Consider the following 12,226-nt stretch of genomic DNA (forward strand, 5'->3'; position numbering starts at 1 on the left):
AAGGTTTACTTTATATCCTGCATATGGAGGGTCAGGAGGAGAACTTAGTGTCAATAAACGAGAACGATATATAAAATGAATATAATGCATTTCCCCCTAGAGGGAATCGAAGGAGGTGGAATCGAACCAACAAAGATCGTGCTTACAAGCAGACGCGCCGGCCCGCTGTGCCATTACAGCCTCAATATATGTATTTCAAGATTTATGTATTTTTTGTATTTTTGCTTTTTGAAACTAACGCAGCACACAAACGACTCTTTTATTTTTCACCCATTTCTAGTAATTTTGATTTTTTTGGGACTTGAATAGTCGAATTAAAACATTCTGCTTCAAATAAAGTATTAACGAATACTATTTAAGAATAAGAATAAGACAGTGTTCAATTCAGTGCTCCCGTTCAAAACTTTCCTCCCGAATTGGAAATATTGTGAAATGAGTGGAGGATCTTAACTCCGTGCTTTCCTTTCAGAACGAGTAAATAAAAAACGGAGTGTACAAGTAAAACATCCCTATAATTATTTCATTTTATTGTTTATAACAAAAACTATATATAAAACATATTAAAAATACATTTATATAACGAAATGTTGTTTAACAACTAATATTATACATATATTAAAATAAAAACATTTATAATTGAGTATTACGCCATCTATTATAACTAAAGGGAACTTATGGCAACAAATATTTGAACTTGACTCAAGTTATCAAAGCACTTAACTTAGAACAAAGTTTATACGCCAGATGGCGTGGAAGATCAATATTATTGTAAAATTATTTACATGTTAATACAACTTAGAGTCTTGTTTCGGGGGTCCGTATGCTGTCGCGTGGCTGGTGGCTACACCACCTCGGCCTGTGCTCAAGGCGTTTGCAATTGCTGTTGCGCCCCCGCTGGGAGCTCCGTTACCTGACCTACCGCCCCACCCGAAAAACATAGGAAAGAAAGCTCCCGCTGGCATCCTTGGAGGCGCAAAGTCATCGATTTCCTCTTCGTCATCATCAACGGGCCTCTTTACCTGCTTCCTTTTTGTGACACGTTTTTTAGGCGCTGGTTTTGGTACTTCTTCAGATTCTGGTTCAGGTTCAGCCAATTCAGGTACAACGACTGATTTAAGTGTGGATGTGATTAATTCAGTTTTTTCAGTAGGTTCAGGGATATCTGCTGGCTCGGTGACGACAGGTAGATCTGGTAAGGCCACAGGTTGTTCTGCAGCAACAGGCTGTTCAGGTACAATTGGTTGTTCAGGCAAAGGTTCAGATTGTTCAAGAACTTGAGGATAGAAAACTTCATTCTGTTGTGGCTGGTAATTTATTTCAGGTTGAGCTTGGCGTCTCCTGTCAGGTAAGTAGTACTGGCTGGGTTGAGGGCGATATTGATTTTCTGGTTGGAACATGAATGCAGCCATGCCTGTACTGGCACTGCGTGGATAGTATGGGTTGTAATACCGGCTCAAAGCCATACCTCCACGGCTGCTGTCCACGGAGCCGTAAGATACTGTAGGAAAAATAATAAAATCAGATAGGATTATAAACCTGTCAAAAAAAAGGCAAATTCAAAGATTTTATACGAAAATTTATTAACTCTTTATTTAATAACTGCCATTAATTTATGTAACACGATTATATAAATTCAAAGTTAAAAAAAAGGTTAAAACAGAGGTTTATCAATTTGGATTGATAAATAACTGCATCTATTCAAACTTTATAAAACCATACTAATGTCAAAAAAACTCACTTGAATCCACATTAGCTCCATAATAGGGATAAGCGTAAGGATATCCTTTGGCTTCCCATAATGCACTGGCTAAGACGAGCACGCAAAGAATCTTCATTTTTCGCACTTGCACTTGTTCCCTTATTTTCAAGGGTGTTGAGTGGTCTAGAGTTGTCGAGCTATTGTTGGAAGACGGCAGACGACGAGGTTATATAGTCCTGTCTGGTCTAACTAATTGAAATTCAGGACATGAAGCCTGCGCCCGCGCATGCTACAATATTATTACTCGATTGGGCAGTGTTCTCCAACCGTTATGGGAACTGGACATCATAGAGACGGTGAATACTTAACGTCTGGTGATAAATTTTGTTTCTATGTTTATTTGGATATGACTCATTGCGTTTTCGAACATTATTGATAAATCCTTTAGAAATCTGTTTTCTTTGAGGGATTTGAATAGAATTGAGTATATTTTATAAAATTGTTTTTATTGTTTTACATTGTTGTATTTTTATATCTTAAATATTATATAATTTCCACGATCGATAAGTAAAATATATGGGAAATAGTAAGTGGATAGCGCCAATAAATTATGGAAGGGTGTCGCCAAGTGTCGAACTGCCAATTGCGCCTTCACGTGGAGTAAAGAGAATTTATTTGCTTATAATGCGTTTTGTGTTTTGTATGTTACATGCGTTATTACATAAAAATTGCATTTTCATTCTTCTATAATCATATTTTTATTTCGATAGGTATTTTATGGAAATTTTAATATATATATTTTTTCTTCTGTTATAGAAATTTTCCGATCAAATTTTACCGAATTGGTAACATGACGAAATTTTCTAACACTATTATATTTTCTTTTATATTAAAACAATTAGAAAGCGTTATTTTAAATATTTTTAATTTTAAGTTTAAGAACATTAAAGTTAAAGGCCCATGTAGCTAAGAATAAATTCGAAAAAGCCAACAACCGATGCCATCTCAATTTGTATTTGGGAGAAACATTAAAAGGAATAAATTTCAGTTTAAATAAATATGTCCAAATGACGTATTTATTTGAAACAAGTGTAAATCCGATGACATTGGCTCGAATGGGTGGCCGTCCGGGCGCCGGCGGGCTGTCTTCCTCTTTCACATAAACAATGTTAATAGTAATTTATGCATAAGTTCTTGTGGCAGTGATTTTATCCCACAGGATAGAGCGTGGAACGTTTGATGCATAAAAAAATATTTGTATAAAAAAAAAGGCTAAACTGCTTCACGCTGTATCCTGTAAAGCAGGATAGGCAGAGCGAACCTTATATTGAAACACGTTTCCCTCTTTCCGCCCAAATTTCGAGACAGTCTAAGAAACAGAATTTGACCGACTTGTATTAATTATATCATCATGAAACTTGCCAGTTAGACGAAGCTTAAGTAACATCGCAAAAATAATACATCGTTAAACTAATACATCGTTAAGCCAGGCCAAGCCAGGGGCTCCACCATCCAGTCCGCTAATACCTAGCTGTATACAGAAACTTTTCACTCGATCCTACTATTTGGGTTCCAAGCACATTTGGATAGCTTGGATTATTGTAAGCAATAAAACATTTTTTATAATAGCAGTGTAGGCAGAGATGACGTAGTGTTATGACACTCTGTTCTCCATTTAGATAGTAGTAGATAATAACGCCTCGCTTGTTATCAGAACGAGGATATTATCTTCTGGAAAATGAAGATTATTAATGCCTCGAGTGAGAATCGAATCACGGGCATCCTATTTACATTCAAACGATGTGGCGCTGAGCCCCGATTGCCTCACTGTGTTCTTTTAGTTTTTTTTTACTAAAATAATTATTTTTGGCAGTTACGACGTTAATGTGCAGAACCTTAACATCGTTGATTAAGATAGTATGATATGAACAGTAGCATAATATAAACAACTATAGTTGGCTTGTCAACTCATTCATAGAGATTTATCGCGGTAGCGCCGGCATTATGCCATTCCTGGAAACTTTACGATAAGAGTGCATAGAAATTGTAATGACTGAGGAAACTTTTATAGCTTTATAAATATTTTTTATTTTTATGCTTTTTTAGTTTTACGCTTTATACTGCCTGTAGGCAAATGGAAGACCGTCCGTAGAAGACTGCCTCAGAAGACACTTCGGTGTTCACTCTAGGTCTCCACGCATCGCCCAATTTGTGTTACGTGGCGGAACTCAAAAACACGGTTTGTTGTGTTGCCGGAGCGAGAAAAATAACATTAAATATCCCGAGTGTTGGCATAATAATCAAATCCATTTTACAATCGGGCCTTCAAATTAAACGAGTAAAATTATAAAATTTAACATTTCAGATATAGTTACAACTATACATATATAATTTTCCCGAAAAGAAACTATATGTAAAACAAGTCCAGAGGCTACTCGTGGCGCAGGAGCACAAGAATGAGACTATAAACGCGACAGGTTCTGGATTCGATTCTCATACGAGGAAAAACGCTCTGGTAACGAGGCAAAGCGGGGCGCTGAGTTCCACTAGTTGCCTCTCCAGAATTTCTTCCATCTCCAGAATTCGACGGAAAATGGATCACTTAATGCGCACGGAGTGTCTTAACAGTAGTTACCCAGATTGCCGGATGCCTAAAATATAATTTAATAAAACTTGTACTCTAAATATAATTTCATCAAATCCACAAAATCCATTCAAAGCGAATTCTAACAAATACAATTATTCCACTTATTATTTCAATCACGACGTAGCTACCAAGCTTTTAGCAACTCTTTCTTCCACCGCCAGATTTTTATCACAGAGCATAAAAGCTTAAGGGGTCATAACGTTCAAAATTGCGTTTTTCCACGTACTTTTGATGTTACCGGAAACATTTATATGAGCACCTGGTCATTTGCTGTCTGTTTGACCACCCGATCGTATCTCCGTAACTTTATTGAGATCACGTATTAGTTTGATTTATTGTAATGCGGTTTTATGCAGTCTTCTTAAGCGTGTACTCGTGTTTCTCTATGGTAGCTACGAGTAGGTCTTTGCCCTTATTTATCCTTGTGGGCTATGTGTGCTTAGTGGGTGATCTAGTGAATAACTTATTATTTATTATATGAGTGGATTGTAGATATAGTTATAATCTTTTGTATTTATATATCACTTATATAATAATTTTATATATTTAAAAATATATGTACGTGCTTCTTCTCTTTGGTAGGAACTGTAATATATTATAAATTACAGTTATTTTCATCCAAAACATCATGTCTTGATCAAAATGTTAAAGAAATAAGAAACTCCTAACTACGTTACACTTTACACACGTTGCTATAAGAATTTAGTCCTTTTAAACTTTTTTTTAGCTTCTATTATTATATTTTTTTTAATATAAGTATAATTTAACAAAATAAAAATATTTGCAACAAATTTAAATAGGTAAAATTATTTTTAGGACTTATAGTGATTAGAATACATAATGTATTGAGATATACTCGTAATAGTAGACTTCTAAGCTTTGTTTATTGTATGCAGCGTGAACTTATCAGTATTCAATATATCAGGTTATTGTAGTCTAGTTGTCTAGTATTCATTTGTTCATATGCATTCCTTGGCATTCCTCTCAATATATACGAAGTACCTATGGAGAGATATATATATCACTATTCTCAAATTCATGAACAAAAAAATCTCTCTATTTCATATGAGACTAACAGTTGTCCACAAATTTATTTGTGCCGACTTTAAGAAGTGAAATGAAAATCTCGTTTTATCTCTGGCCACTGAAATTTCATGAATTTTTCTCTTAGTGCTCTTACCTAGTCCCAAATTTTACCTTTTCAAGTAAAGTATTCGTCCTTACGTTGTCTATCAGTTATTCGGCAATAAAATAATTTTATAAACATATACTTGACCGTTCAAAGTGGAGTAGGTTGAGTAGGAAGGAAGACCCTGGCAATAGCCGGGATTAATGCCAGGAAGAAGAAGAAGATACTTGTAAATTTAAAACATTTTCATATCATTTATTTTAAAATATTATAAAATCGCACTAAATGCTGGAAACGATTGAAGTAGAACATTGATATTCCGAGAAGTTGCAAGTCGATCGTCAACAATAGGAAACAAAGATTAAACAATAGGGATACGCTTATAGAGGGCAAAGAAGTCGCTCGGCCATTGTACCATTTGTACTGGATGAATTTTTGCAATAACTATGAATTTGGATTTTTATATGTCTACTTATTTATTAAATAAGAAGAAATAGTTCAAGTATATTTAAAATTTCTTTAAAATAACATAAAGCATCCTTATAAGTTATAAAGCACAGACAATACTACTGGATTTAAAAGCTTAAAATTTGGCTTGTGGAAAGGTTGTGGAAACTCTATGAGAGGTTCTTTTTTTATTTTCGTTTCTTTTTTTGTATTTTCTATTTATATGTCAAAAAGTCATGCTAACTAAATTAATTTTCAAATGTTTAAAATATTTGAAAATTAATAAAATATTCATAAACCATAAAATAAATTAAAAAATAATCTTTGGCCGCCAGAAATGCCAAACACTTAAAAAAGTATTAAAAAAACACAAAATGGACACTGCACTCAAAACACTTGCACATGCATAAAACAGATAACAAATGAAACAGTACAAATAAATCAGAGCATTTATTTATAAAATGAAAGGATTCCAAGAAGCTCGTGCATGCATTGCCTGCGTACTCGGTAGACATTCAGCCTGCGCCGCGGCTGTCACGGCCGATACTATCAAGATAGTTTGATAACTTAAGAAGTGCAAGGACCTCCGTGAACCACCGTTAAGTTTTGCTAAACATTGCATAGTGTATCTACAATACTAATATTAAAAAACTGAACAGTATGTTTGGTTGAACTCTCTAATCTCAGGAACTACTGCTTTGAATTGAGAACAATTCGTTCGTTGTGTTGGTTAATCCATTTATCAAGGAAGATTATAAGTTATATTATATCACGTTAAAGACAAAGCACGGCTTCGAGTTCAACCACTCAACACAACGGTGCATGGGTAACAGTGTCTTAACACTATGCTCCCTCAGCCTAAAAGAGACATCCAGCGTAAAGCTATAAAAATTGAGTTTTTTCGTTAAAACTTTAAAGATACCTTGCAATACATAAATATTTTCATCTGACTTAGCCGAAGCCGCAGGTTAAAGTTAGTCCACTATACAGCTACACTGTAGCCTATTTACTATGTACGATTTGAAAGTCATTGGTATTATCTATACTGAGATTAGATCAGCACGTTTCTAAATTTGGCCTTTTAATGCACTATGAATGTATTCTGATGTTCTTTTTCTATGAAGATGGTTGGTGATTTGGTCGATTTCAACGAGAAAAAATATTTGTTTTTTGAGCGTCATGTCGTATGCCGCACATAGTAGGGTAGTCAGAGGGAACCTGAAAATTTAGAGCGAAGACACTTTAAAATTACTTCTTGTAAACTGAAATATTTCTATATCTAAATGTATAAGATGTTCATATCTAAAAGGCTTACGTGACTTATTCAACGTATGTTCCTCTAATAGGCAAAAATAAAGCGATTGTTAAAATTCATGTCGACTTTTCTAAGTAAATGACGTCAGGATGATGTTCTCTTTATCTTGTCGGCACAACAGTAGCCATTGAATTCTATTCAAAAATCCAAATGTGTAACTATTCAATATTCAAAAGAAATTGACGTGAAGCTCACTGTAAAATAATGAATTAGAATTTATTGCAGTTAAAAATACCAATAACTACCATTATGTACTTAGGTATGGGGGCGTATCAACAGATATTTTCCAGGGGGGGCTGGAGTTTATGCATTGCATGCACATGCATTATGCATTGAACTGATATGTTAAGGTTAGGTTAGTTAGGTTAGGTTTGTTAAGGTTTCTTAAATTTTGCAGCGTTAATTTATTGTTAGGAAAATTCTTGGAGTTGGAATAGGAGTGCACAAGTTTATTCTGGCGTGGTACCACTACATTTCTACGGTCATGCCTATGTAGATGTTGTATGCACATATGTATAAATTGGTTCTAAGTTGTGAAAGCAACAGTAATATTTGTAGTAGATGTTCTCGTTGTTTGCTGTTGTTGCCACTTCTTGTTTTTGTAGTTGTTACAAACGACACCTTTGCCGTTTGTTCGTCTGCTACTGTTTGTTCATCTTAATATGTGGGTATCTCGTAAACAAATTTCAAGCGACCGTGACGCTCCTAAAATTAGCTGATAGTACGATTCAGCAACAATATAAATTAATTTTAAATAACAATAACACAGTAGGCAGAGGGAGGGAACCTAGCGATAAAACATTCCAGTCTCCAGTTTCCGCCCAATTTTCATAGCATAGCGTGTTGAATGGTGGAACTCAACTCCGCGTTTTATCAGCTCCATAGTCAAGCTGGACGAACTAATTATTAAAAAATAATAGCTATATAAATATTGAAGCAGATTTTAATATTCAGTATGGTACTACTCTCGTACCACGTGTTGTTGGTGGGTAAATCACTTGTTTTCCTGTTCTTTGTACCCGATGTAAGCTTACGTGCGAGTACATTAGCATGTAGCTCCTACCCGACATGTGGGGACGTGCCTAAGGTTACGATCGATACAATCGATATTGCTATTATTTGCTTCTGGATCAATACGTGAATTGTGTTAAATAAATGGAAAAATAAATTATTTTGTTATGTATAATAGTGTTATGTATAATGTATAATAGTCTATAGAATTATTAAAGCCATAACGTCTAGCAGTACTGCGTTTGACGGTAATGGGTTGTTAAAACAGATAGCAAATTTATAATGATTTTTTTTATAAATCCGAAAATTTTTATAGAAAGTGTCTATGCAGTAGGTTTTGATTACCCGACGAAATTCATACAAAATGCACCAAAACGATGCTGAGATGCTCGTTTCCTTTGATTGCCTTGACATGGAAGCTTGATTTATTTTCTGTTCTCCTGGGGACCATAGACTTAAATAATTATATAATTTATATAATTGACACCTCCACGAGATCTCCAGATGACTGTCAGACTGACAACAAAGTGATCCTATAATAATCCTCCGTTGTAAAGAAGGCAGAAGTTCCTAAGGAAATAACCGTATTTTTTAAAATTTAATATATTTGAAGTTAATATTTGATATTAACATTAGTTGATTGTATCATAATCATATAGATAAATCATGTATTGTTAGTTCGTGACAAAATATAAGTTCACGAACAAACTTGTCAAAATCAAAGATCAAAACGTGCATCGCGTTACTAAGAAACACTGAATTATATTCAATTTTTATTTCATGTCATTTTTTGCTGGTGTCCCTAGTCATCCATAGCTTGGTTTCCTGGCCTTAAATGTTATTGTTATAAAGTTTTATCAAAATCAGCAAATCTGTTTTGATTACCAAGTAGATCACTCGACTGCATTTTAATTTGATTTTTTTAAGTTTTTGACGCTTATCAATACACGTGTTATGATTTATATCTATTGGAGGTGTAGTATGCATTTACAATTGGCAATATGGGCCAGTATCTCTTGGGTAAAATACACTCGTAGAAAGCAGAATAAAGACAAATTTGTCTGTTTGTTGTAGGCTGGATTGGTCTTAGAATACATATTATGCCTAATAAGAAATTAAGTCAAAGGTAACAATTATTTTTTTTTCAGTTTCAAGCATATATCAGGATAGGCAAAGATAGCCTAACGTTAAGCTCTCCGCTTCCAAATTTCCGCCGAATTCTAGAGGCCTTGAGTGTCGAGTCGCGGAATTTAAAGTCGCGCTTTGGTTGGACGCCAGACCGAAAAAATTAAAATATTATTTTCTTCATTTCCTCGAGTGGGAATCAAACTCACAACCTGTCACGTTTACAGATACACCCCACAACTGGCCTTTATTACGCAAGTGACTGATTCAAAACATTTTGAAAAGCCATCATAAAACGAAGTAGCCAACAGACCGAAGAACGCGATCCACGCTTAACATATAACATGCAAAAAGATAACCAAACTAAATTGACTTCTACGTATTTAAAATTCAATAATATAGACGAATCGACTTAGTATTCAAAAGTACATGCCGTAACTTATTGTAACATGTCGATTTCGTATAACCTGTCGTAGGTCTAATACTGTAAGTCTTTTTGAATTTCAAACAAATCTGTCACGTTTTAGTTCGCTATTAGCATATTGTATGTATATTTTTCAGAATTATCTCCATACCTCGCGCGCGTCGGTGCAGACAAAGCACCTCTTTATTGGTCGATTTAGTTGAAACGTGGTGCACGCGTGAGTGGAAATGTTACTTTTTATTATTTCTAATGTTTTTGATATTTTGTCTATATAAACAAAATAATATGAAAATATTTATTTTTAGGATTCCCTATCTCAAGAGGTTAAAAAGGAATCCTTATAGGATCTCTTTGTTGACGGTTATATGAGACGCATTAGCTGATGTGGCATAAGTTGAATGTTATACAGTTCAGAGTAATTTTGGGAACCCAGCTATTTTACAGTATATTCCATATAAATAATAAAAAAAAAAATATTTTTTATCGATTTATTAGTAGTTATCAAAGAATATGTTTAAATTTTAAACCGAATTAATTTTCCAAGATCGATCTTCACTGTTCAATTGGGTTCCGTCATCCAAAATGGTTGGAAAAACGAGATCGAATATAGGTACTAATGTATGACTCTATCATACATGTGTGGTTCAACTATGACGCACGTGATCGATTATATCATCGTCGACTCATAACTTCCTTTCAACGATGGTTCGCTTGTAATTTTTGGACGCATGGGAATACCGAGGCGGAAGTATGGAGATTTCCGCACCTGATGGGATAATAAATGATGTTTTTTTTATCTTCAATAACATGATAAGAGCAAGGCTTATATAATTGATATACGTATATTTTTTTTTTAGCTTCACGCTGTATCCCGCATGAAGCAGACTAGGCAGAGGGAGCTAGGTGTTGACATACTTCGCTCCCTATGTTCCGCCGAATTCTAGAGGCTTTGCGTGTTGAGCGGCATGGTCATTCTGAGGTTTTAAAATGAACTAAAGGACCCAAACAAGAAAAGGTATGTAGGTCATATTTTATGGAAGTGTTAAATACTCAAATACAAATATAACTTTATAATTTCAGTAAGATTATAATATTTAAATGGCTTTTATGATATTTTATAACCTTTTTATAATAAAATCGTAACTGATCGGTGTCCGTACATGGACGTAATATCAGAAAATATATTATTTAGGGGCATTTATCAATGTACCCACCCCTGTGTCTGTGCGTTTGTAGTGTGTGTACAGTAGACTTAGAAATATTTAATATATTTCTGAGGCTACTGCTATTTAATTAATAGTGAATAATAGCAGAGTAATATGTGAAGTTTTTATAGTCTTCTGTAAAATAATTATTTAGAATGTAATGATTTTGTAATGTAATCTAGAACTAAATAACATTTTTTTTTGTTATTCGTGAAATCAAATATAAAACAAGAAAATATGCACAAAAAATGGGTAATATATTGAAATTGCACTAAAATTGTGATTTACTTATTTATAATTATTGTTATACATACAAATTCATTCAAAAAAACATTAAAACACCTGCGCGTTTCAACCAAATTATTTAAAAAAACCTATGAAATATTCATTACCTAATTGCCTGTAGCAGACCCATTGTCTACTCACAATTTATGAGACAATTCGTTAACAAGTACTTTTTAAATTTGAATTTAGATACGACCTTGCTTAGGATTTATATTCGATAATCATGTTGCAGCTGGTGTTTTGGAATTTATTTCTTTGTATAACAATAAAAGTTCGAATAACACTATACGCATGTTAATTATAAGTTATCAATGAAGACATAAATTAAAATCTAGAATTGCTATGTGTAGATGTAGATACATTTCAATATTAGATATCCTTATAAAGAATTTATTCTCTGTCGAAAATTATTTATTGGTTTTTTAAGGTGGATACAGTCTTTAGACTATGGTATTTATTTATTGGGACGCAAAAACATGATATGTAGATATATAAGAAAAAATGTTATTATAATAGAAGCCAAAACAAAGATTTTTAATATTTTTGGCTGTTTATCTGTAGGTTTGTCCACGTTAATCTAAGAAACGGCATAACGGATTTAAATACAGTTTTCATTATCGGCTCATAAATAAAAAAGGTAATATCAATATAAAATATTTTGTTTGATTAAATTGATGTAAAATAACTGTATTATTGAATTGGCTGAAACAAGCTTAGCTGAAGTAAAGAATGGAATGTCTTAGCATGAGTTTTCTCTGCATAGCCTATTACCTATATGGGGAAAAAGGGTTAAGATGAAAACTCTGTGGGCGGCGGTGATCATCATCAGATGACCCGAACGCTCGTTTGCCTTGTCCTTTTTCCATAAAAAAAACTCAACGTCATACTTTGTTAATATTAATTTTGTACCACGTAAACGCCTATATATTTGTATACGTT

At 33.8% G+C, this 12,226-nt stretch overlaps 1 protein-coding gene across 1 annotated transcript; it reads right to left on the reverse strand.

Annotated features, from left to right (window-relative positions):
• Positions 1–512: 512 nt before the first annotated feature.
• On the reverse strand, positions 513–1,888 carry LOC146535961 (uncharacterized). Its single transcript, XM_085192087.1, has 2 exons — positions 1,739–1,888; positions 513–1,498 (listed from the first exon to the last, which is right to left on the reverse strand). Exons 1-2 carry the CDS (start codon positions 1,833–1,835, stop codon positions 786–788), a joined length of 810 nt encoding a protein of 269 aa, XP_085048213.1. The 5' UTR covers positions 1,836–1,888; the 3' UTR covers positions 513–785.
• Positions 1,889–12,226: the final 10,338 nt, after the last annotated feature.

This window comes from Heliconius melpomene, chromosome 10 (genome assembly GCF_056956725.1).
Source record: "Heliconius melpomene rosina isolate 202511_hmr_F chromosome 10, ASM5695672v1, whole genome shotgun sequence".
Lineage (NCBI taxonomy): Eukaryota > Metazoa > Arthropoda > Insecta > Lepidoptera > Nymphalidae > Heliconius > Heliconius melpomene.

What these genes read in the sequence shown, in the direction of transcription:
- LOC146535961 (XM_085192087.1), bottom strand. Translation starts at nt 1,835, where the DNA reads ATGAAGATTCTTTGCGTGCTCGTCTTAGCCAGTGCATTATGGGAAGCC. An exon ending in TGGAGCTAATGTGGATTCAA is followed by an intron (nt 1,499 to 1,738) that starts GTGAGTTTTTTT and finishes TTTTTCCTACAG; the next exon opens with TATCTTACGGCTCCGTGGAC.